General features: G+C 32.7%; 1 protein-coding gene across 6 annotated transcripts in view; it reads left to right on the top strand.

Annotated features, from left to right (window-relative positions):
* Positions 1-27,632, top strand: part of CCDC88A (coiled-coil domain containing 88A) — a 126,087-nt gene that overhangs the window by 74,135 nt on the left and 24,320 nt on the right. For all 6 annotated transcript variants that reach the window (XM_068563961.1, XM_068563962.1, XM_068563960.1 and 3 more), the window contains exons 13-22: positions 2,522-2,706; positions 8,043-8,180; positions 9,547-10,617; positions 11,956-12,083; positions 14,820-14,958; positions 18,709-18,873; positions 22,558-22,719; positions 23,826-24,103; positions 24,335-24,478; positions 27,151-27,337. In XM_068563961.1, the coding sequence (XP_068420062.1) occupies positions 2,522-2,706; positions 8,043-8,180; positions 9,547-10,617; positions 11,956-12,083; positions 14,820-14,958; positions 18,709-18,873; positions 22,558-22,719; positions 23,826-24,103; positions 24,335-24,478; positions 27,151-27,337 (2,597 nt within the window). The remainder of the gene's footprint in view (positions 1-2,521; positions 2,707-8,042; positions 8,181-9,546; positions 10,618-11,955; positions 12,084-14,819; positions 14,959-18,708; positions 18,874-22,557; positions 22,720-23,825; positions 24,104-24,334; positions 24,479-27,150; positions 27,338-27,632) is intronic.

The following is a 27,632-nucleotide window of genomic DNA, read 5'->3' as shown; positions in this document are numbered from 1 at the left end:
TCAGTTTATTACTTTATTTTGAGAGATACAGCCATCTACTAAATGGAAAAGAAAAGTCATTAGCTGGTCACCATGTTCTTTGACTTTAGGCAAACCTAAATAGGAAATCAGAATGCAGTGGGAATATTCTTTGGTGAATATGTAGCCAGAATAAAGCAAGTTAAGGATCTTTATGGCTACTTTCATCAATATGTTGGATTTTAGGATTATACCTACCATTTATACCCTGGAGGTAATGAAAGACCCCAGATAAATTTTTAACTTTCGGCTCTATTTCCTAGGCTCCACATTAACTTGTCCTCTTTATTAAAGCTGGGGCACACACATACAATGTGGCTTTTTGTGTTAAAGCTTTGAGTTTACTAATACTGCTATACAATACTTTATTTAAATTATACCCAGGTCACATTTATTTGAATTAGACTGGTTCCCTAATTCCTTAGTTACCCAGTATTTAGATTATTACACCTGTTTTTCTTCCTTCAGCAGATATTTATTAAGCACCTACCATGTGTAAAATATTATACCAGGCCCTGAGGATATAGCAGTGAGGTAGACATAAGGTCTGAAAGAGCTTATAACCTGGCGCTTAAAGAAGTTACTTCTACAGATGACTCATCATATTTATTACTATTAGGCTTTTCCTAATTTTACACTTGAGAACCTAATTCCGGATTCTGGGACCCCATGTAAATTGACTTCATAGTAAGTAACTATATTCAGCTGAGAATGAATTTGCTGGGATGTGTTACTTAAAATATTTGTGGAACTTTTTTACTGTATTCCATGTGAATTTAGTTACAAAGAAAACAATTCAGACTTAAATGTTTTCTACTATTACATTAGTTAAAATTAACACTGTTAGGAGTTTTCTCACCTGTTAAGTGGGGATAATAATAGTAAGTACTATCTTATAGGGTTGTTGTGAGGGTTGAATTTGTTAATGAAGCCCTTTAGAACTGTGCCTAGTAAATAGTAAGCATTTGAGTGTTTTTTATTATTATTATTATCATTATATCACATTTGTTTTGTGGGGGTCATAGAACATAAAATTCATTTAGTGTGGCATAGTTTTTTTTTTTAACTATACAAGGGACTTTCTAGAAAATTTGCAAACTCTGGAAAAATATAAAGAAGGAAATCAAAGTCACTAATAATTTCTTGCCTTTTACATTTCACAAAATTTGCTTCTAGAATTTTCCTACACACGCAGGGTTATCTTTTATATCAGCAGATCAGTGTGTATATACAATTAAGGTTCCTTTTTTCATCTAAGAATATAACGTAGACAATCTCCCATGTTAAAAATGTGTCGTAAGTATCCTTTTAAAGTCTTTGTAGTCTGACTGGAAGCTTCCTCAAAGCATGTAGTATTGAAAGCTTTATTAAGGCATACCATGTTTTGTAGCCTGATCTTGTTTGATTGAAATGCATGACCTCAAATCATGCAGTTAGAGTTGTACTTAAGAAGACTTGGACAACTAATGGAATTTATAAAAAGTCAATGACTACCTAGTATACTAGCTTTTAATAAAAGATTAACAATGTGCTGACTAGAACAAAAGCTTGAAATAAGAATTGAGGCTTTCTTTACTTAAAATCTAGGGGATATTTTACTCTACCTAATTTTTAAAAGAATGTATGACTTGTGTGGCTACATGTTTGTGTGTGTGTGTTTCTTTGCTTTTTATGATGGAGGATTTCAAACGTACGCAAAAGTAGACAGACCCAGAAATTCCCTCCTGTATTTCTGTTTATTTCCCTTCCTGAAGTCTAGGATTTCAAAATAAATTCTAAGTGTCATATTTCATTTGTAAATCCTAATATTTTTATATCATCAAAATATTTAATGAGTCTGTTATAGGGTTATTAAAAATAATTATTTTTGGCTTACTGGAGAGCATCATTTACAGAAGTCGAAACTGAGTTTTCTTATTTTAAAAAATAGAATGCTGAAAGCTACTTAGAAAGATGATTTCTGTTGGCAAAATGGACTGCATGTTGCTGTTTACACATAATTAGCCAGGATTCTTCATTTAGAGAAAGACTTTTTTGAAGTGACCAGTGTATAGTACTGTCTTGCCTTTCTCAGAATCAGATTAGGATTTTTTTCCCCCTCAAACTATTTTCCTTTATCTTTGAAAGTGTGATGTAGGATATGCTTTATACTTCTTATTTGAGTCACACAATGACTCTCTTAGATACACAGAGTAATAACTATATTTTGTCAAAGTAACCTAAGAGTCATTGAGGTTAAAGTTAATTTCTCATGGAACTAGAACTGAAAGTCTAGTCACTTCAGTCTTAATTTTGTACTTTTTTTTTTCACTAGAATGCTTATGGATGAATTAGAAATTCAATATTTACCTGTATTTTATATCTCTTATTGTGTCTATCTTGCATAACTTTATAAATTTTTTATAAAGTTAAGGACCAGGTGATTTCGTGTATTTACACTAAATATTTTAAATAGTGAAGAGTAAACATAGTTTTACCAGTGACGTATTTTTCAATATTACAGCACCACAAAAATCCTTGGGCCATGAGGTAAATGAATTGACATCAAGTAGGTTGTTGAAGTTGGAGATGGAAAATCAGAGTTTGACAAAAACTGTAGAAGAGCTTCGGAGTACTATGGATTCTGTAGAAGGCACCACTTCCAAGATCCTGAAAATTGAAAAAGAAAATCAAAGACTAAGTAAGAAGGTAAATAAAAATTAATATTTAATGTAATGTAAAAAAGTATATGTAAAAGTATAAATAAATAGCACTGAGATAGAACATTTATTTTCCAGCTTTTAGTGTACCCTCAATATTATTTTAACTTATTATATAAAATTTCAAACTTACAAAGTGTGAAGTGAATGAACTCATTCAGCTCTGGACTCATTCATTCAGCTTCAATAATTATTAACTTATAGCCAGTCTTACTTCTACCCTTGATACTCTCCTAACAGCCACTAGATGATTTTGAAGTAAATCCTAGATGTCGTACTATTTCACCAATAAATATCTCAGTATAAATGTCTAAAAAGTAAGGAAGTTTTTAAAAAAAGAACAGTGACATTATCACACTTAAAAAATCTTAGTTTTGGGCCAGCATTTAAATTTTTCCAAATCTATTAAGATTTTTAAAAAATATTTTATTTGAATGTGAATCCAAATAAGATCAGTACATTCAATCAGTTGATGTGTCCCTTAAGTCTTTTTTAGTCTATAGATTGACTCTTCTTTCCTAGAAAGTTTTCTGTTGAAGAAACCTCAAACAGGTGGCACATGTCTGGTTGTCTCTCTTTCTGTGATGTTAGTTGTCATAGAAAATCATTTGCTTAGATCCTTGAATTAATCAGAGGTTACAAAATCTTGATATTATATCATCCCTTCTTAATTTGGTAGCTAGAGTATTTCTATAAGAAAAAACTTTTCTTTTTAAAAACTATTGGTTTAAAAAAAAAACCACCACTGGTTACTCTGAGAACAGCTCTTAGGGGTAAAGTAGGATGAATGTTTGATTCTTTACCTTTATTTACCAGTTTCCTAGTAATGAGTCAGTTCTCTCATATCCTCCTGAGATAGTTAATGAGTGAGTTTGTTGTTTGTTTTAGTGTCATTATGAACTCATGGATTTAAAAATATTTAAAGTATTTTAATACACTGTATTTATTTTTCTTACTCTCCCAACTCTTTAAGCTGCTTCCTGAATCCTTATGACATGACCTTAGCACTCCTGGAGAGCTTCCTTGCTTTCTACCATGACAAAGTGTTCTCTTAAACATTTCCTGCCTCAGTCCTGAAAACAGCTATTTCTCCAAAAAGCCCTTGTTCCTTTTAGTGGGAAGTGGTATTTAGATACCACAATTTAGGGATTATGAAACCTGAATTTTAACTAGACTTTGAACAGAAATACAAGTGTACCTTTTTTTTATTGCATTTTACTTTATTTCACTTCACAGATAATTGTGGTTTTTACAACTTGAAAGTTTAAAGCAACCCTGCTTCAGACAGATCTATCAGAACCATTTTTCTAACAGCATTTGTTTATTACTTCGTGTCTCTGTGTCACATTTTGGTAATTTTCACAATATTTCAAACTCTTTCATTGTTATTGTATTTGTTATGGTGATGTCTAATCAGTGATCTTTGATGTTAGTATTGTAATTGTTTGGGGGTGCCACAGACTGCACCCATATAAGATAGTGAACTTAACCCATAAATGGTGTGTGTGTTCTGACTTCTCCACTGACTGGTGAGCCCCCGTCTCTCTCCCTCTCCTTGGCCCTCCATATTCCCTGAGACACAACAATATTGAAATTAGGCCAGTTAATAACCTACAGTGGTCTCTATGTGTTCAAGTGAAAGGAAGTGTCGCACGTCTCTCACTTTAAATCAAAAGCTAGAAATGATTAAGCTTAGTGAAGAAGGCGTGTTGAAAGCCAAGACAGGCTGAGAGATAGGCCTCCTGCACCAGTTAGCCAAGTTGTGCATGCAAAGAAAAAGTTCTTGAAGGGAATTAAAAGTGCTACTCCAGTGAACATATGAATGATAAGAAAGTGAAAGAGCATTATTGCTGATATGGAGAAAGTTTTAGTAGTCTGGATAGAAGACATGCGAGCCACAAAATTCCCTTCAGCCAAAGCCTAATCCAGAGAAATGCCCTCTCTTTGATTCTTTGAAGCCTGAGAGAGGTGAGGAAGCTTCAGAAGAAAAGTTTGAACCTTGCAGAGGTTGGTTTGTGAGATTGAAGGAAAGAAGCTGTCTACATAACATAAAAGTACAACAGAAGCAGCAAGTGCTGATGTAGAAGCTGTATTTAATTATCCAGAATATCTAGTTAATATAATTAATTAAGGTGGCTACACTAAACAGTATATTTTCAGCATAGTCAAAACAGCCTTCTATTGGAAGAAGATGCTGTCTAGGACTTCCATAGCTAGAGAGAGTAAGTCAGTGCCTAGGTTCAGAGGACAGCCTGACTCTCTTGGTAAGGGGCTAATGCAGCTGGTGGCTTGAAATTGAAGTCAGTGCTCATTTACCATTCCAAAAATCCTAGGGCCCTTAAGAATTCTGCTTAATCTACTTTCCCTGTGCGCTTTCAGTGGAACAACAAAGCCTGGGTGACAGCACATCTGTTTATAATATGATTTACTGACTATTCTAAGCCCACTTTTGAGACCTTACCGCTCAAACAAAAATTCCTTTCAAAATACTGCCGATCATTGACAATGCACCTGGTCACCCAAGAGCTCTGGTGTAGACTTACAATGAGATTCATGTTTTCATGCCCACTAAGACAACATCCATTCTGTAACCCATGGATCAAGGAGTAAGTTCGACTTTCAAGTCTTACTCTTTAAGAAATATATTTTTTAAGGCTATAGGTGCCATAGAAGGTGATTCCTCTGATGGATCTGGGCAAAGTCAATTGAAAACATTCTGGAAAGGATTCACCATTCTAGATGCCATTAAGAACATTCGTGATTCATGGGAAGAGGTCAAAGTAACAACATTAATAGGAGTTTGAAAGAAGTTGATTCTGACCCTCATGGATGACTTGGAGGGGTTCAGGACTTCAGTGGAGGAAGTTTTTCAGATGTGGAGGAAATAGCAAGAGAACCAGAATTAGAAATGGAGCCTGAAGATGTGACTGAATTGCTGCACTCTTATGATAGAACTTTAATGGATTAGGAGTTGCTTCTTATGTGTGAGCAAAGAAAGTGGTTTCTTGAGACGGAATCTCCTGGTGAAGATGCTGTGAAGATAGTTGAAATGATAACAAAGGACTTAGAATATTACATAAAGTTGATAAAGCAGTGGCAATGTTTAAGAGAAGTGACTCCAATTTTGGACTCCAATTTTGAAAAATGTTCTGATGCTGTTAAATGGCATTGCATGCTACAGAGAAATCATTCATGAAAGGAAGAGTCAATCAACGCAGTAAACTTTATTGTTTTATTTTAAGAAATTGCATAGTCACCTCAACCTTCAGCAACTACTACGCTGGTCAGTCAGCAACCATCAACAACTAGGCAAGACCCTTCACCAGCAAAAAGATTATGATTTGCTAAAGGCTCAGATGATGGTTAACATTTTTAGCAGTAAAGTATTTGAAGGTGTGTACATTGTTTTTTTAGACATAATGCTATTGCACACTTAATAGACTACAGCGTAGTGTAAACACAGCTTTTATATGCACTGGGAAACCATAAAATTCATGTGACTCATTTAATTGCGGTATTTACTTTATTGCGGTGGTCTGGATCCAAACCCGCAATATCTCTGAGATATTCTGTTTTCCAATTGTGGGACAGTTAGACCAAGGAATTTATTTTTGCATATCTTTCTGCCTACACACACACACATACACAGACACACACACAATACATAAATAGAAATCATATTATAAAAGCATACCTGATATTTTTATCATGAACCCCTCCCATCACATATACTCTCTAAAATGTGCTTTCACTTTAGTTTCCAGTTCTTGGTCACTGTGAACAATACTGTAATAAATATTCTTAAACATGTGTCCTTATGAATTAATTTTTATTTCTATTTGTAGTCAGCCATGTCTAGTTTTTCCTTCGATGGATCCTGGGTTTCTAGACTCGGTTATGAAAATCCCTCTAATTTTTAGACCTGTAGTTTTGAACAGGTATGCCTCAGAATCACTTTCAGGACTTGTTAAGGTACAGATTGCTGAGCTCTGTGCCCAGGGCTTGTAATTTGGTAGGTCTGGGGTGGGGGCTAAGAATTCTCATTTCCAGCAAGTTCCTAGGGGATGCTTATCCTGCTGTTTTGGAGCCATGCCTTGAGAACTTCTGCCTTTGATAATGCAGATAGACTAGACTCCTTGATATTCTTGCAAGATTTTACTCTTTTAAAACATTTTTGCATCATCTTTAGTTCATTAACCAAATAATCTTAATAAGTATTTCACAATAAATATAGTGTTAAAGTAAGAGTGACCATTTAGAATTTGGAACAGTTTTATTTTTGTCACTATAATTGGATCTGGAAATTTGATTTTGAAATTAGCTTCAAAGTCTAATTAGTAAATTCTTATGATTCCAGCAATTTTTGATCAATTCATTGAATATCTTTTGTAAGCTGAATGTTTCACTTGAATTCCATAACACAACAGATGCATTTAATTAAATAACTACTATCCATATATTTCGATCAATAATGGGAGAACCAGATTAGTTATTAATAGCTTAAAGTTTCCTGATTGTGTAAATTAATGTTGAATTGAGTTACTGGATTAGATTTGTGACTTGATGCTTTTGAGATATTACTTCTTAGAGTTCCTTACTATTAATATAAGGATTTAAGTAATATTTAAACTTGAAGTGGAGTATTTTACATACCCAAATCTTCTTTATTTTTTTTTATTACCTGGTTTGAATATGTTATATAATGGGAAATCAATAGTTCGGCATATTTTGAAGTTGAATTTGCTTTTTCATACTTATTAACCTCATACTTTATTATATCTTTAAAATGTGTAATTCACAATAAGTTTAAATGTATAATTTAAGTATTTGCTGGAGTTTTGTTCAGACCTTATTTTTCCCTAGTAGTCTCCTTTTTTCTTTCTCTTTTCTTTTTATTTTAATCCAAGTCCCTTCTTGTTTCCTCATTTTCTCACCTTTTCCTTCTTGAGCACTGAAATTCCTTGACTAATTAAAATTTCACTTTACAAATCCATTCAAGCCAAGAGAGTTTTCAATAAGATTTGTACATTCTTCATATGGCACGTGTGTATATATTTAGTTATGTTTGTGTTTAGAAGTAGAACTTTGCCCTCAAAGATGCAGAGGATAAGAAAGATAGTCATGTTCTGTACGTTTCATACAGCTGCTAAAATTAGCTTGGAATGTTATCAATACTTGAATTTTTCTATGAAATTCTTAAATTTCACCATTTGAGTATTAAAACTGTGTTCTATCCTTTATTCAATGATTAGCTTTTGTTTTTACATGTTTCCACTATTGTGAAATATTTAATGATATATTGTTTTGTGATTTCATTTTCTCCAGGTTGAAATTCTTGAAAATGAGATTATTCAAGAAAAGCAAAGTCTTCAGAATTGTCAGAATTTAAGCAAGGATCTAATGAAGGAGAAAGCTCAGCTTGAAAAAACAATTGAAACACTTAGAGAAAATTCAGAGAGACAGGTTCTTAAATTTCCTATTAAGCAACATATTTTAAAATTTATTAACACAAGTTATTTTAAAGCTTGTGCAAAATGTTCATAATAATGTTAAATGGAAATATTTTAGAATTTTTTAGATTTTAACATAACTATGGTTTTACCTCATTTTCTATCCCATGCATTTTAGGCAAGTTGAAGGGAAAGCTTAGAATTTTTTAAATTGCCAGTGTGCTTAATAATTATCTGGTATAAAATTTTGTGGTGCCTGTGTTTGAATTGCTTTCAAGTGTCAGTGGAATAGAACTGCAGATTTTAAAGTCCCTGAATGAAGTTGGGGTGAAATGCAGCTCTACTCTGATCCCACTAAGGAGGGACAAGTGGTGGCAGCACATATCTTGGATATTTTCGTACTTGCTTTCAAGTGTTTATTGGTTATTCTCATTTTATGCTTGAGGAAACTGAGAATTGAATAGATTAAGTGACTGGCTGTTTTAAAATTTCTAATTTTTAGAAGTAAAATGGGGACTTATCTGAGAGTCCAATGGTTAGGACTTTGCGCTTACACTGCAGGGGTCACTGGTTTAATCCCTGGTCAGGGAACTGAGATCCCACACCCTGCATGCTGCACGGTGTGGCCAAAAAGGAAAAAAAAAAAAAAAAAAGAAGTAAAATGATTTGTTCTGTATTATCTAGGTATAGTCCTCAGGCCACCTATAAAAATACAGATTTCCATAGAGCTACAGAAGAAAAATTCTAGAGCTAAGCATGAATCTCTACTTTTACAAGGTTCTCGGGATTGTTTTACACACCGAATTTTAAGAACCATTACAGTAGGCCGTGGTATAAATTGGATGGACTAGTTTTAAAATGTACCAGAGATTTTGTTATTTTGATGTTTCAAAATTAGAATTCTTTTAGGGAATAAATACACACAAATACACACCAATGTACATGCACATATAGCAAATAGTGTATTTACTGAGGACTCACTGTGTATATGCATTGTGAAATCTATTGAATGAACGTAAAAGCTTGTATCTTCAAGAAGATATGTATGTACATTTCACCTGTACTCATATTTGAATTTAAAACATGTAACCATAAATGATCTGAAGATCATTTTGATTAATATTCAATACATTTCTCTTAACCGTTCCTTTACATTATGGATTCCCTAAAGATGTGAACTTTAAAGACATGGCAGTATATGTACATGGTGATCTCTCAGTAAATATTTGTTGGAATTAAAATTAAGGTAGACGGTTTTAGCACCTTTTTATGGTGTGATTTCCCTGTTAGTTTTTGGAGGGGGGAAATCTATGTAAGTTAAAATATTTAGTTCATGTTCAGTTAAGTTTTAAATTTTCTCCTTTCTTTTTTTTAATTAGATTAAAATATTGGAACAGGAAAATGAACATCTGAATCAAACTGTGTCCTCCTTAAGGCAGCGCTCCCAGATAAGTGCTGAAGCAAGGGTGAAAGACATTGAAAAAGAAAATAAAATTCTCCATGAATCTATCAAGGAAACCAGTAGCAAGCTAAGCAAGATTGAATTTGAAAAAAGGCAAATCAGAAAAGAGTTGGAACATTATAAAGAAAAAGGAGAACGAGCAGAAGAACTTGAAAATGAGTTACATCATCTTGAAAAAGAAAATGAATTGTTACAGAAAAAGATAACCAATTTAAAAATTACTTGTGAAAAAATTGAGGCCTTAGAACAAGAAAATTCAGAGCTAGAAAGAGAAAATAGGAAATTTAAAAAAACATTGGATAGCTTTAAAAACCTTACTTTTCAGTTAGAATCCCTAGAGAAAGAGAATTCCCAGCTTGATGAGGAAAACTTAGAACTGCGAAGGAATGTAGAATCTTTGAAGTGTGCAAGCATGAAAATGGCTCAGCTACAACTAGAAAACAAAGAACTGGAAAGTGAAAAAGAACAACTTAAGAAAGGTTTAGAGCTCATGAAAGCATCTTTCAAGAAAACAGAACGCTTAGAGGTTAGCTACCAGGGTTTAGATACAGAAAATCAAAGGCTACAGAAAGCTCTAGAAAACAGCAATAAAAAAATTCAGCAGTTGGAAAGTGAACTACAAGACTTAGAGATGGAAAATCAAACATTGCAAAAAAACCTAGAAGAGTTAAAAATATCTAGCAAAAGACTAGAACAGCTAGAAAAAGAAAACAAATCATTAGAACAAGAGACTTCTCAACTGGAAAAGGATAAGAAACAACTGGAGAAGGAAAATAAGAGACTCCGACAACAAGCAGAAATAAAAGATACCACATTAGAAGAAAATAATGTGAAAATTGGAAATTTGGAAAAAGAAAACAAAACGCTTTTCAAAGAGATTGGTATTTATAAAGAATCCTGCATTCGTCTGAAAGAATTAGAGAAAGAAAATAAGGAGCTCGTGAAAAGAGCAACTATTGATATAAAAACTTTAGTTACATTACGAGAGGTAAATATAGTTACTTAAATTTCAGACAAATATTTTTATATTTTTAACTCAGGGCTCTTTAAGTTTTAACTCAGTAATTTGCATCATCTATTTACGGTTCAAAGTAGAAATTTAGAATTAGAAGCAGTTTCCAAGTTTCCTACTTTTGTTAAACTAAGGAGCAAATGTAAATTGTATTTTTAAAGAAATTGTAATAATAAGGTTTACATGTGTTATCTGACTTATTTATTACATTATAATTTTATACTTTTATTTCAGAGTAATATTAAAACCTTTGATCAAAACTGTTACTGAATGTGATAGCTACTAGTTATTGAATGTGCCAAATGCTGGACAGTTTTTACAGCCAATCCTTTATAGGTGTTATCTCCATTAGATTAGAAAACTGAGGTTCAGAGACATTAAGTAACTTACTTAAGACCACAATGGTAGATTTGGATTCCTGGATTTAAATCCAGATCTTTCAGACTTCAAAGCCCCTTGAATTTTGACTTCTAAGCTACAGAATGCAAATCAGATTGAATTTAAAGGTCAACGTTGAACAATTGGTAGTTGGTTGGATCTGTGTGTTGAGAAGAATTCTGAAATTTATGAGTAGATTGGCAATAAATTGTTGGTATAGCTCAGGAGATAGCATGCTTGGCTCTTACTTGCTATCCCTATGCTATACTATATATGATAACCCTTTAAGTTCAATTGAAAAATATCTTAGTTAGCATTCTGACAGAAGCTCACATTGGGAAATATGCCTTTCTGCTAAAGAGGCATTGAGAAGGGACCATTATTATCCTTTCTTTTTTTTTTTTTTCTTTCTGTTGTTCTACAGTCATACAGACATGAACAATAGGTTCCTGGTCCCATCTCTAAGAATTCCGCCTAGTTATTCAGTTCAATATCTTAGGCCTCTTCCACTGGGAGAGGGTGCTTGTGGTGGGAGAAGGGTGTTATATCCAACATATATTCATAGGAAGAAATGTGCAATAAGGTTCTAGTTCATTATTAAAAAGTTAATGGATATGTGTTGTTTTCCCCACAGTTTTCAAGCCTAAGGTGTGTAATCACAAGTACAAGTTTCTCCTTTTAGTCTTTAAACACTAAAAAGTTAAAACGAACTATTAGCAAAATAAAAGAAGGAAAACAATACTCTTTGAACTAGGTGATAATTTTGTTGCCTAACTATTTTTTATTTATGAAGGAAAAGCTCAGCAACAGCATTTCTGTCTTTCCTGGTTTAAATTGTATGTATTCCTGGATGGTGGTAGTTGGAATCTTGGTTGAATTTCTTGGATGTTTATGTTCATAACACTCATGTGAGTTTTGCATTACTTTTAAAATAAGGATTTGGTGAGTGAAAAACTGAAGACTCAACAAATGAATAATGATCTTGAAAAATTAACTCATGAGCTTGAGAAGATAGGGTTAAATAAAGAGCGACTCTTACATGATGAGCAGAGTACTGATGACAGGTGAGTACTAAGTCTATCTGAGAAACAGTGGAAATAATTTTTTTGTTTTTCAAACATTAATTTTGAGACTGAGAAGCAATTAAGGTTGAAAATAATGTGAAAAACTAAGGCTTGACAAACAGAATAAAAAATTATATCCTTTAATTTGAGAATGTTCAACAGGTTTAAAGAGAATTTACCATGGTAAATAGAGTCTATCAGTTAATTGGATTTTCAAGTAGTCTACTATTTGGTATCTAGTTGGCCACATGATTCCAGCTAGAATAGAAGTGTGTATTGTTAAGAATATTGTTTTTTGTACACTAGATTTTAATTCATTGGAATTTTTGTAACTATATAATTTGTATTTTTGTTGTCTACCCATTATTACTGTTCTAGTAAGTATATTTTATATTAAATGTATATAGGAAAAATTAATGCTGATTTTATGGGATTTATTTATGTAATTTTGAGAATATTCAAAGTTAATAGAATAGATTGATACTTTTAAAAGTTCTATAATAACAAATAGAGTAACTTGAGGCATTTATTCTAGCAATCAATTCAAGCAATCTTAATTGAATTAATTACTATATAGGTATTTCATTAGAAAATATTTTTTGAGTTAAACACATCGTTAAGGGACAATTTAGTTGACTATCTTTTAATATAGATACTGAATATGCATCTCTGCTTTATTCAGACAGATTTTCTACCTGTCATGTGTAAGACATTTTAGATGTAGAGCAAAAAGTACAGCAAACCATGCATCTGCCTTAACTGACCCTGTTTTAAATTTATAAACCCAGCTTTTGAGGGGCCCTTCACAATGTGGTATCTCTTCCCAAACCTTACTTCATACAATTAATCAATGTTAATTAAGCTTTTATTATCTGCTGATTATCAGGCATCAAATAAATAATAATGTTTCAGCTGGATCTTGAAGAATGACAGAAGTTTGCAAGGTGGAAATGGGGAAGGGCATTCCATGCAAATAAAGCACAAAGGTGTGTTGAGCAGTCCTGAGTGACATTATAGATGGATTAGAAAAGGGACAAATTTGAAGGTACAGAGACCATTTAGGAAGCTATTGTAATAGTCTAGGCAAGATGTAAGTGTATTCATTAATCCACACATTTTCATTTATAATGAAAGCATTAGATATGGAGATAAGGGTGTGTATATTGAAATAAAACTTTTAGGAAAGGGAATTGAGAGCAGTTAATAACTATGATCGTATCGGGGGGATCAGGAAACGAAGTGTCTTAAGCCACTAAACCTGCTTCTTTCTCAGCAAGTAAGTTAACCTTAACATCACAAAGAAAATTAGAGTTCACAGACATAAATTCCCTTAACATTCCATCCCCTCCATCTTGGAATTATGTGTGTCTGCATCTGTCTTTACCTCTCATCTCAGATGGTATCCCTAATTCTTTTGTTAGTCTAACCTTTTCATCTTTCAGTTGATGTCGTTCCCTCTGACCCCCTTTGAAAATACAGTTATTATTAAGATATTTATTCTTGCCATCAAGGAATATACAGTCTAATTGTGGAATTGAATGTATAAATAGATAGAGTGCAACAAAGTAAATTTAGTGGTGGAATTGCAAACAGAGTGCAATGTGATCACTCTTGTCTTTCTCTTTTAACAGCTCTTTTTCCTGTGCCTTCTCTTTCAATATGGTTTCCTAGGGTTATGTTGTTAAGCCTCTTATCCATTCCATGAGCATTCCTGTCCATCATCTCAGCTAATACCCATATTATTCTCTGCTTACTGGACATCTCTATCTGGACAGTCCAGAACTCAGGCATCACAAATTTAATATATCCAAAGTCACACTCATTACATGCTTTAAAATTGTTTGTTGACTCAAGCCAATACCAAAATGAGTGAGATTTGTTCTCTTTTCTCAATGAACTTAAAATCTGGCTGAGCAGAAAATATATACACACAAATTAGTTACAGTAAGAGGCAGAGTATGATAAAAATTTCTCATATTTGTACTTTAGGTTTTTATTTGGTTTAGTCATTGAGGTTCTTAGGTGTAGAAATAGATTAATCCGTAATTCCTAGTCTGTGGTTCACTCTCAAAGTGTGTTCATGAACTGTCCTTTTTTGTAAAAAAAAAAAAAAAAAACCTTATGAATAATATAAATATTCATGAACCCACCATTCAAAAAAATAACTAAAATTTTGACACTCAGATCTATCTTCCTCTTCCTGTTCTGTCACCAGTATCTTGTGTCTTAACATATCATTCCTTTTTTTTTTAGTATTCTGCAAGTACTCTATGCCTTGAATGTAAAGTCTTCAGTGAGCTTTAAGTCAACTATTCATATGTACTTGTATAAATACATTACATATTAATATCATAGACAAATGCTTAATAATGTGATAAATCCATCCACTTACTCTTTGTATAGATTCTATTCTCACAAAACTGAAAGGAATATTTTGAGACTCAGATCTTCCAGATGCCTTTTTTGAGTACTAATTTTCGCTTTTGACAGCCTAAAATGTAATTTGGAGCTGTGATTTACTGATTTACTCAGTGATTTTTTGTTTTTTCATTACCAGGAATAGTTTAAAAGGGGGAGTGGGCAGTAAGAGCAGGATAATTTAATTTGCTTCTTTTTTAGAAAGACTATTTTATAAAGTCTATTTATAATATCAGTATCTGTGGTCATAAATTATCTTTAAAAATAATTTTCTGACCTCCAATAATGAACTATATTATTTTTATACTTGGATAATAGATACAAACTTTTGGAATCAAAATTAGAATCCACTCTAAAGAAGTCCCTTGAAATAAAAGAAGAAAAAATCGCTGCATTAGAAGCTCGATTAGAAGAGTCCACAAATTATAACCAGCAGTTGCGCCAAGAACTTAAAACAGTAAGTGTGACTTCCTTGGAAAGAATTTTAATTGTCTTTTTTTTTTTCTTTTCTGGCCCCACTGCACGGCTTGCAGGATCTTAGTTCTCTGACCAGGGATTGATCCTGGATTGAACCCAGGCCCTGGCAGTGAAAGCACCGAGTCCTAACCACTGGACCACCAGGGAACTCCCTAATTGTCAAATATTTGGACAGAAAAGTGTAAAGTAGAAAATAAAAATGAAACATAATTTTATTAACATTTTGTCTATTCTTCCTTTTTCTTAAGTTTTAGAATATTCTTAAACAGATCTTTGTCGTGTAGTTTGTAACAAACTATTTTGTCTATACACTATAATTTATTCAATCCTATTTCATCTATGAATGTCCCTTATGCAGTAAGGGACATATCAGAATTGTGCGAGTGGGATGGGGAAGAGGCAGGCTTATTTCATTGGGAAGGACTCTCAGTGTGATTCTGACACTTCACGGGCACTCTTTTCCTATTGAGAATCCAGGTAAAAGTTTGATAGACAAAGATATGGGTGTGAGGATAGCAAGTAGAGGGAAATAGTATGTGTGGTATAAGAAAGCACTTGATCTCAAAAATTTGAGGTCTTTTCTAAATTTGTTTTCTTGTGATATTTGGAATTATTCAGTGAAGTATGTGAGGCAGGGGCTACTATTCTCCCCACCTGAATAAACTGAAATTGAAGGGGCTTGCCCTTTCTATAGGGTTAGTGTATGGTAGATTGGTAGAGTCGTGTTCTGCCTTATTCTCCCTTTTATCAGCACTGTAGTCATACCCGGAATGGTTTTACAGTCAACCAAACATTCAGACCAGCAAGTTTACTATAGGCCACATTTAGAACCATATGATTCGGAACACTATAGGAAATATAAGCTGATAGTAGGGCACTATCAGGTGTCCCTCTTCACATAATTGTCTGAGAGTCATCTTCTCACCAGATGACTGTTGGTTGTGTGCGGGAGCTGCCCTGGCTTTGAGACTTCATGCTTCACAGCAGTCATCATCTCTTGCAACAACTCCAAGGCATGGATTTAAGATCTTCACAGGCTTAAGATTTAAGAGTTGCTGCACTCAGAGAAGTTCAAAGGTGTAGCTGCCTATTAGATATTTATAGTTATCTTAATTACAAATACAATTTAGCAATCAGAGATCATTTTTCCCATAAGCAGTCTTGCCTGGTAACATAGAACATTCCAATTTTATCAGGTTTCCAGAGAAACAGTTACCCAAAGATGAATTTCTCATGCAGGAAGGGGAAAAGGATTTGTTCCTCATTTGCCAGTACCATCATTGCTGGTGTTTGTCTCAGACATTAACATGAAACATATTTTTTTTATAGAAGAAATTCTGGAACTTTGTTTAGTTAACATAAAGGGTTGTCCAAAAAAATTAAATAAAACTTGGTGCCAGATGCCATTAATCTGCTTTATTTTCTGAATTTTTTGCCCTGTTAAGCAATGTCACTACATTGCAAATAAAGTCAATTTCATGAAGCTACTAAGCCAGAAAATAAATGGGTTTGAGGATGGGTTAGTATAAGATGTATTTCAAGTCTAAAAGGTAGAGATTTAAAATTCATCATTATCTTCCAGTTCCAGCCATTTTGGCATAATTAGACTATTATTGGACTAGCTTCCTGCCATAAACATGTATTCAACTGGAATTATACTGTTCTAATTTTTAATACTATACATGAAGAGGTATATCACTTGAACATAGACTATGAAAGCTAAATATGAGTAATAGGCATAAAATAACTGCTAAAATAGCATGACAAAGTGGTATAACTAAAATGCCAGCAAAGGAGATAAAATTAGAATCAAAAAATCCAAATGAAGGCAGAAAAAGAAAAAAGGGAGAACAAGGTACAGGTTGGACAAATGGAAAACAAGTAACAAGATAGCAGTTTCAAACCAAACCATGTCAGTAATCACATTAAATATAAACAGTCTAAACATCCCCAATTAAAAGGCAAAGAGTAATAAATTAGATTAAAAGGCACCTATATGCTGCCTCTTGAGAAACCTTGATGGAAAATATGTCATTTTCTATATGAACATAAGTTAGAGATTCTGATTAATGATAGATAAGGTAAAGGAACCATTTTTGAAACTTAGTTGTAAGAACAATGGGCTAAAAATGAGAAGTTTTGAGTTTTTTTCTCAGGTCCCCTTCTTAATTATGACATATGTCTTTAGCTCTTATAAACCTAGAAAAGAGATCCTGTGGGAAATTAATGTAAAATAGGAGACTGGAAATGATGCCATCCATCCATGTTATTAGGGTGTTGAAAGTATTTAAAAAAAAAAAATGGAAAATCTGGATCCCAGAACACCTGTTAGGTCACTTGCCAAGATTTAAATTACATTCTATCTTGGCATCTTTTTTTCTTTAGTCTCACATCATTATTTTCTAACTCAGTAGTAGTAGCAAAGTTTGAGCCATAAGCCTTCTTAAGGTTGCATCAGACATTGAATTATTTTAAACATTTATATCCTTGTCTCAATAGAAAGTTTGGGGTTAATTTAGAAATTTATGATAATCATTTCCTAGGATAAACTAGTAATTCAGGATAAGTATAATAATCATCAATTTAAATTGAAGAGAGTAATTAAGTTAATAGTTAATTTTAGATGATTACCAAGTTGTTAGTTTTTTTGTTTTTTTTTAATTTTTTTTTTTTTTTTGGCTGCATTGGGTCTTCGTTGCTGCGCGTAGGCTTTCTCTAGTTGTGGCGAGCAGGATCTAGTCTTCGTTGCGGTGCATGGGCTTCTCATTGTGGTGGCTTCTGGTTGCGGAGCATGGGCTCGAGGCACGTGGGCTTCAGTAGTTGCAGCACGTGGGCTCAGTAGTTGCGGCACGCGGCCCCTAGAGCCTGCAGGCTTCAGTATTTGTGGCACACAGGTTTAGTTGCTCCGCGGCTTGTGGGATCTTTCTGGATCAGGGCTCGAACCCCTGTCCCCTGCATTAGCAGGTGGATTCTTAACCACTGCACCACCAGGGAAGTCCCCAAGTTTTTAGTTTTGATTTTGCTCTCTTAAAGTAGGATTTGGTTATACCAGAAAACCAGAAAACCCTAGATAAAGATATATCCTTGGATTGCTCACTCTTCATAAAAATGAATTACAGAAATTTTATGTGGGTCAGTATCTGAATAAAGAAGTCATTTATTTATTAACATAGGTCATTCTGAGCAACAAAATCCTTCTTAAAAGGCCAGACATATATAGATACTTCTTCAACTTCAGGTATCTTTTTAAGGGGAATTAACATGTGTCAAGTCTTTATTTGTTCCTGATATGGGAATCTCTGAAATCTCTAAATCAGCTATAAATAGCTCTAAAAACAATTGTTAGTATTTAGCAGCCTGTCTATATCCAGTTAATCTATCCTTCAGTGATATTTTCGTCATAAACAGTAGGATCTGAAATTACAAAATATATTGTAGGAACATGGCATATAAGCAGAGTATATTTAATATTTCTACAGGAAAGGATTTGAATTTTACAAAGCATAAATTGTGATCATAATAATAATTATAATCATATATATTACTTATCATATTTTTTAACGAACTGTCTCTCACATTCACCAGACCATTGTGGAGTCAAACTAATTATGATAAATATTATAACCTTGGTGGTATGTTTTCTCCCCATTAAAATATTTTAAATAAACTAAAACAATATTATAAATCAACTATACTTCAATTTTTTAAAATATTTTAAATAAAATTTTAGGTGAAAAAGAATTATGAAGCTCTCAAGCAGAGACAAGATGAGGAAAGGATGGTACAGAGCTCTCCTCCAATTTCTGGTGAAGATAACAAATGGGAGCGAGAAAGTCAAGAAACAACCAGAGAGCTTCTGAAAGTTAAAGACAGATTAATTGAAGTTGAAAGAAATGTAAGTAGTTTAGTAGGAATAAGGTTTTCTAGAAGAAAAGGATCATTGAATATATAACTCAGAAAATTTATCTAATTTGTATCTTTGTTCATTTTATACTTTCTTGACTGGTTTATTTTTTAATATTAAAAACACACAGAAAAACTAATAATTTAATATTCTTTTCTTCGTCACCCTCATGTAAGTCCATCAGCAAGCTTTGTCAACTCTGTCTTGTAAATATAACCCAAACTCATCTACTTCTCTTCATCTCTGCTGCTACCACTCTAGTCTAAGGTACCATTATCTCTCATATGGACTATTAGAGTATCCTCCTAACTGGCCTGCCCCTTTCACTCCCAAACTAACCCATTCTCAATGTAGTAACCTACAGTTATTTTTAAAACATAATCCAGGTCATGTCATTTTCCTACATAAAATCTTCAATGGCTCCCCATTTCATTTATAATAAAATCCATATTCTTTACTGCATCTGTAAGATCATTTTTGATATTGCCCTGCCTGTATCTCTGACCTTATACCATATTATTCTTCCACCAACCATTTTTATTAATCAGAGGATATTATTATTATTATCTGTTAATATGTGGAAAACATGGAACAGTGACTGGCACATAATAAGTAAATTAATTGTAGTCATATTGGCCTTTTCCATTTGTTCTCAGGCCATTTGTTCAAGTCCTATCTCAGGGCTTTTCTGTTTGCTTGCCCTACCTGGAACATGTGACTGGCTTCTGTTAGCATTCAGGTCTCATAACACATATGAGAAACCTCTACAAGAGGTTTTCCCTGACCCCTTCCCCCAGTAAAGTAGCTATCCCCAACTTAAACCATTTACTGTCACATCACTGCCTTGTTTAGTTTCTTTATAGAACTTTTTACCGGTGAAATTCTTTTATTCATTGATTTATTGTTTGACTACTATAAAAAACCTCCTTGAACGCAGGTAGCTTGTCCTTCTTTTACATCACTGTGCCTTCAGTATGTAAAACAACGCTTGGTAGATAGCAGATACTTAATAAATATTCACTAAATGAGTTTACTAAATATTTGACAGTAGAAAATAATCAAATTCAACAACCATTTATCCTTCAAAGATAAATGAGCTTAAAGAACTTAACATGCTAACAAGTAAAATAGTTATGGTTTTCATTGTTTTGTAGTTTAATATTAATTGAAAACTTTAAGCCATGAAGTCAAAAAATTAATCTCCTTCACTATTGATTTCTACTTTCTCATCCAAAAATAATCACTGAAAACGGTTTTATCTTCCCAGAAAAATGTTTGTGATTTATCTGTTTATAGACGTATATTTCTTTTACAGATTTACACTTGTGGGATCTTATTTCCATTTTTCAATTATGTTATCTTAGAGATCTATTTTAGCAGATACAGAGCTATATCATTTTATTTAATAACTGTGTATTGTATTATTCCATTGTGTGCATGTTACCATAATTTAAATAAATCCCACATCAATGGACATTTAAGTTATTTTCAGATTCTGCTGCGGTGAAAATCCATATATAACATGTTCATAGGGTAATAAATTCCTGTCAGTAGAATTGATAGGACAAAGAGCATATATATATATATATATACACACACATATTTCGGTGTGTATGTGTGTGTGTTTAATTTTTTTTTAACATCTTTATTGGAGTATAATTGCTTTACAATGCTGTGTTAGTTTCTGCTTTTTAATTTTAATTGATATAATCATATGAGCTTTTCAGAAATATCAATTTTCAGTCCCACTAACAGAATACCTATTTTTTCAGGTTAACATTGGATATTACCAGCCTTTTAATTTTTATTGAAGTGATAGGAGAAAATATTTTGTATGTTTTATATTATTAGTGAGCTATTTTATGTCTTTTTTATATATATCAGCCATATATGAATACCTGTGTTTCATTATTCAGTGATATATATGTATAGATCAATCACTTGGATTAATAATTACATTTCAGAAAATTTGGTGTGTAATGTTGTATAAGATAAATCTCTTTTTCCATTGACTTCCTCTATAAATTTCCATTGGGGGAAAAATTTACTTGGTTGTCATAGTTTAGCCATTTTAGATGATGGGTTTATAAAGATAGCTACCCTATGTTAGACTGGTAATTTTTGTGCATATGCTAGTACATATATTGTTGACTTCATACTTTTCCATTGTAACCTTTTTCCTGTTCTGAGATATCTTATCTACTCTCAGTTATCTCTTCTATTCATTATAGACTGTAGGAATTTTTCTTATTCTTAGGGAATACCCAGACTTATCATTAGCGTTTGTACATTTTGGTTTCTAAAGAGCTGACCTATAATAGTAGTTAACATGTGTAGGTGAAAAATGGTTCACCTCTTCGGTGTATCAAAATGGTATACAAGTACATCATTATTCCATATTATTTTCCAGTGTAAATTTTATTTTCATCCTTTGTATGTGATCAAATGAACAAAACACAAGTACAATATCAACACCTGTTTTTAAAGCATTTTTCTTCCTCAGCTTTGATTTTATGGTATAATATATGGGTCAAATCATGACTTGCCTTTTATGCAGTGATATGTAGTATATATAACTTGAAAGCCTATAAAGTGAATGTTGTCTTTGTCCCATAAGGTAGATACGATAAAAGTGATCTGTTGTGATTCAGTTGTAACTTTTTTTGCATGTTGCAATTATACAGATTCTGGCCTTGTACATTAAAGTTTTGTTTTGGTTTTCTAAAGGATTCTTTGTTTATACTTTTTGATGCTAATTTTTAAATGAATTTTTATTTAGAAATAATCTTGAAAATGTAACATCCATAACAAACATTTTATTATCTATCACATTAAATATAATGATTTACATAGTAATTCAGCTGTTTAACTATAAAATTGAAATATGGCCATATGTATTAGAAAAATTGAAAATAGTATGTTTTGTTTGGATTTGCTCCAGAAGTCCTATAGATGAAATAGAGTTTTAGTGAGTGTTTTATGCCATGAAAAAAAACACTAAAGAAAATACGTAACATCTGTTAGGTCTATTATGGACTAAATTTTTTAAACAGATGGCTTAGATTGTTCCTGCTTCTCTTCCAAATATTTGTGTTTATAAAATACTTAGTTTTGCTGCTACCCCTGGGACCACCACGTGTGTGTGTGTGTGTGTGTGCGCGCGCGCGCGCGCACATGTGCGTGCACGTGCGCACATCTGTATGTATATATATATATATATATATATATATATATATATATATATATATATATATATATATATATATATTTGCCTTTGGGCAATTTGAAAAGGTACACTCCATTGGCTAGACATAGCCCCATGCACTCTGGGCACTTTTGAACAGCATAAAAACCATTGAACTGACAATCCCATTCTAGTTTTTTGTGTTAATAAATATATGTATAATGGAATATGTTATTTGTTGGACATTATAAAGCAGGCAGAGCACAGACACAATAGTATATTAAGGTTTTAGTATTGCTTTCTTTTCCTTAGATTAAATATCTTTTTACAATTTGGGATAGACGGGAAATGTTTTGTCTTTTTCTGTTTCAAGATTGTTGAGATTTTTTTGGATTATAATGGTAATAAACACTTGTATAACATTCTAGTATTTGTTAAACAGAAATATGTTTGATGCTGCTTTTTTTTTAATATATGTTTTCTTTATTCAGAATGCTACACTGCAAGCAGAGAAGCAAGCATTGAAAACTCAACTGAAGCAACTTGAGACACAGAACAATAATTTGCAGGCTCAGATTCTTGCACTTCAGAGGCAGACAGTATCATTACAGGAGCAGAATACCACTCTTCAAACACAGAATGCCAAGCTTCAGGTTGTAATGTAAAATTATTGGGATATGCAACAAAACTCTTGAATTATGCTATTATGCTATTAAAATAAGGATGACTAGACATGGTAACATTGTTTCCTAGTGAGAGAATTTAACAGTTAGTTGAAGATAAAGTATTTCTGTATGTGCTTTGCCAAATTTTCGGATATCAGCATTTTTTAAATGTCAGAGCCTCTAAATTAAGTAATAAATTTACTCATCAAATAAAGATAATTTTATTTATATTGACTTTATGGCCTTTTACCCGTTTCATCAAGCTGCTAATAATTAATCAGGTAGAAACCCTTGTTTTAGAGTATGATTGCAGCATATCTATTAGTTAAGTTACTGGAAAACAACACAGCATGAGAATTTTGTCTTTGGACTTATCCTTAATTCAAATGATCCATCTTGCACTTAACACTACCAGTGTCTTTTCAAATAGAACAGTCAAGTGGGGGAAAGTGCAACTCTCTGAAACCTCTTAAAAAGCAGTGAAGAAGTTCCCCCTCTGAATCGAAACGTCGTTCTTTCTCTAACTCTTTTCCAAATGATACAGCAAATACTAATTTAATTTAGACTTGAGAAAATTACCAATTGAATATTCACAAGTAATTGTTTACTTCTATCAACTCTCAACTTCTAGAAAATGATAAACTAGCATTTCAAATTTTGTTCTTTTTCATGGAATTGTTGCTGATCACCTTCATTTAAGATAATTTAACCCTGGGAAGTCCCTGGCAGTCCAGTGGTTAGGACTCCACGCTTCCACTGCAGGGGGCCCAGGTTCAATCCCTGATCGGGGGACTAAGATTCCGCAAGCCGTGCAGCTCAGCCAAAAATAAATAAATTAATTAAATTAAATAATTCAACCCAAAACATATATATGATATGTATATCATAATATATATTGTAACACCTACCAAAAATCAAAATTAAATGGTAACCTTATTCTTTAGGGTGCTAAAATCCAAATTTTCTCAGTATAATATGAATATATATGCAGTGATTTATTTAGTGCTTCCTAAAGTTAACATTGTCTTTTACTTTAAAAAAAAGAACATTATAAGCTATTTTTCTTGTGTCTAATACAGTATGCATTCTTGTAGGTTGAAAATTCCACTCTTAATTCCCAAAGTACCTCACTTATGAACCAGAATGCACAACTCCTAATCCAGCAGTCTTCCTTAGAAAATGAAAATGAATCTGTAATCAAAGAGCGAGAAGACCTGAAATCTCTCTATGATTCTCTGATCAAAGATCATGAAAAGCTGGAACTTCTGCATGAACGACAGGCTTCAGAGTATGAGTCTCTCATTGCTAAACATGGAACTCTAAAGTCTGCCCACAAAAATCTTGAGGTGGAACATAAAGACCTTGAAGATCGGTAATTTATTATCTTTTCTTGTGTTGTTAACTTAAAACCAAATTTCATTGGGTAATATAATAAATTGTATATGTTAAACAGCTCTGAGATAATTTATGTAGGAAATGTATATAAATTTACATGTTTTATGTGATACATATTAATAAATTACTATTGTTTCCTTTATTTCTAAAATGTTTTCTTTTTTTCTAAGGAAATATTATAAACCAAATACATAACTTTTTTTTCCAGTTACAATCAGTTACTAAAACAGAAAGGACAATTGGAAGATTTGGAAAAAACACTGAAAGTAGAACAGGAAAAAATGCTGCTGAAAAACAAAAACCATGAAACTGTAGCTGCAGAATACAAGAAACTTTGTGGTGAAAATGATAGGTAATAAATATTTATATATTTTAGTTTTGTATTATTCATTATATCCAACGTGTATGTTGCCCCTTTGTAGTACCATCCATAACTTAGAATTTTTTAAAAAGACCCCAGAGCAATAAGTAAATTACCCAACAAAATCATGTAGCTAGTTATAGAATGACTCAGACGAAAACCTGGATCTTCTGCTTTCTCTCATTGTTTCTCTTGATTTATTCAACTAATTAAGTTTTTAAGCCACGTTATAAAACAAAATTTCGATGTATGTCGATAGCATTTACATACTTTATTGAGACAGAATGTAATTAAACCTGATTCTTTTTGTCTTTCTCTTTCTGCTAGTCTGGTATCCTGATTCTTGTCTTTGAAGGTGCTAAAAGTGAGCAGCCTTATCATTTTCTAGCTCATTGTTTGTACTTTTAGTTTTAACTGTCTTAGGTTTTAATGGTCTCATATTGCCATGGGGCAATTATTTTTTAATTTGAAGCCTTGGGAAAATCATAACTTGTCAACTGGTGATCAGCCTACTTCATAAGAGTACATTTTCAAAAAAATTTTAGAAGCCTTTGAAAAATTTAAACAGCCTAAACATTTGTACTGCTTTTACATTGCTGTAGCAGAAGTGCTGAAAGACAGCACACAAAATTCAATGGGGAACATTCATTGAGTATTTGTCCTATTATGGATTTAATGCAATCTATTTTTAGAACTAAACAGCTATTTCTTTTCCTTTATTAAAAAAATCCCTAGGCTTCTAGAGCCATTTTCATTTTCATACTTAGTAGTTTTTAATTTAGGAATTTTTACAACTAGAAATTCTGTACTGATGGATTTGAACTTTAACAAGCTCAACGCCAAGCTAGAATCAAGGAACATGTATTTGTACAGTATAAACAACAGAAGACCAAATTGTGACAAGTTACAGAATACAAGGACATATTACATACATAACATTGGGGAATGCGTTAAGTCTGGAAGTCCCATCTTCAACCTAACCTTTCTTCCTTGTTGGGATTCACACCAAACTGGGACAGTTTGTGAACTTGAGTAGACCTTCCAGAAATCTGTTTTGCATACACTAATGAAGAGTCTCCAGAAAGAACTCAGCCTAAATGATAAGAAGAAATTGAGCATGATGAACTTGAACCAGAAGATTATGCAGGCTTGGAAGGGAAGAGTGGTCCTGAGTAGAGTATTTTCTGTCTCTCAATGCTGTTCTTGCCCAGCTTTTACGCACTCATGCCTGTGTTCTAAGGGAAGAAAAGGCTTTAAGTAAAACCTGAAAGAGCTCTTTTACAAATAAAAGATATTTGTGAAGACTTAATCTAAAGAACAGTAGTTTATCCATTTCTCTAAATAGCTTAGGTTTTAATCTTAGATAATGCCAAACCAAGAAAGTTGGTGGACTAGGTTGTCTTGGTCTCTTTAGAATTATGTTCACTGAATTGCATTTTGGTGTTAACGTTCTCAGCTTTGAGGGACAATGTAAAAAAACTCTCTTAAAGAGGTTATTTTAGTATTTGCCAGTGGGATGATATTGAGGACATGGTATATTCTACCTCTTTATATCCCCTCCTGCCATGAAGCATTATGTAGCTGTCTATATGCCTCAGTGAGGTTTGCCCAGCTGTTACACACATGGCATGCATTCATACATGGATTCAACCTGTTAATGGGGTGTTTATTGTATGTTTCTGGTCTTGCCATTTTACTTTTTTACCAAGTCATGATTTTTTAAAATGTATTATTTTATTATTTATAATTCTTATAAGCTTACTCAAATTCTTTGGAAAATGAGTTGAATTAAGTTATTAGATGTTCTGAGCAAGTACCATCCTGAGCAAAAGTTTATTTTGTTTGGCTTCCTCCGCCTTTTGTGGGTTCCTGATCTTAATTCCTTCCATAAGATGAAGGTTAGTAAACTACAGCTAGCTTAGCAGGCCACATCCAGTCTGCAGCCTGTTTTGGTACAACCCCCAAACAAAGAACAATTTTTACATCTTAAAACGTTGTGGTGGGGGACAAAAAAGAAGAGCATGCTGTAGATTACATGTGACCCACAAAGCCTAAGGTATTTATTACTCTCTGGTCCTTTATAGAAAGAATTTGCTGATCTCCCTCTTAGAGGTCAGTGGACCTTGTTCTAAAGGTATAATAGTGGAAAGGAACAGAAAAGGCTATACTGTGATTTTTACCAAAAAATCCAAAATTTATCATGAATAATTGAGGACTGCATAAATATGAACAATTCGCCACAACTGCACAAATCTCAATAACTAAAATTTTGATTGAAGTTTGTATATCTCAGTTATCTGGCAACAGATTGATAGATTACCACGTCTCATACTGGATTGATTAATTTGCTCGATCTGATTTTTCTTTATTTTTTCATGTTGAATTGTAGAATCTTTGAATTCTCTAGGTTAATCAAAACTGGATTGGTTATTTTCTCTTTTGTCCTTTAATCTAAATATTTTCGTATTAATACTTAAAAGTTTTAAAGTATAGTTTTTACAGACTAGAAACTGATTCTTGATGAGTTTAATCACTGGCAAGAGAATCTTTTATATTCTTTCAGTATGTCTGAATGTGATTTACAGCATTTTCACACTGTGTAAATTATAATGAAATCTGTTAAGAGAATCTAACTCTATTTATATCATGATTTCTAATTATAGGTTGAATCATACATATAATCAGCTTTTAAAAGAGACTGAAGTTTTACAAACTGACCATAAAAACTTGAAAAGTCTTCTAAATAGTTCCAGACTGGAACAAACAAGATTAGAAGCTGAATTTTCAAAGTTAAAGGAACAATACCAACAACTGGACATCACATCCACCAAGCTAAATAACCAGTGTGAGGTGAGCTTAATAAGTTTAATTGCTGTTTCCTTCTCTTTAGGTATCAAGACTTGCCTAAAAAGTAAACAATCATATTATAATAATGATAATAGCAGTATATGTTTAGTAGGGTCTTTCTAAAAGAATTGGTCAGGGATAATTGAAATTCACAGATCATTCAGAAAAACTTCCTTCTTCCTTTATCATTAATTTCAACAATTTTTATTATTAGTTTAAACTTATATGTTCAGATACTTTGAAAAATTAACCCTTGTTTAATGAAAAAATGTTTACTGACCACCTGGCATGTATTAGT

The sequence above is a fragment of the Eschrichtius robustus genome, chromosome 15 (assembly GCF_028021215.1).
Source record: "Eschrichtius robustus isolate mEscRob2 chromosome 15, mEscRob2.pri, whole genome shotgun sequence".
Taxonomy (NCBI): Eukaryota; Metazoa; Chordata; class Mammalia; order Artiodactyla; family Eschrichtiidae; genus Eschrichtius; species Eschrichtius robustus.
The sequence above is the reverse complement of the archived record's forward strand: the minus strand, read 5'-3'. Positions and strand labels throughout refer to the sequence as shown.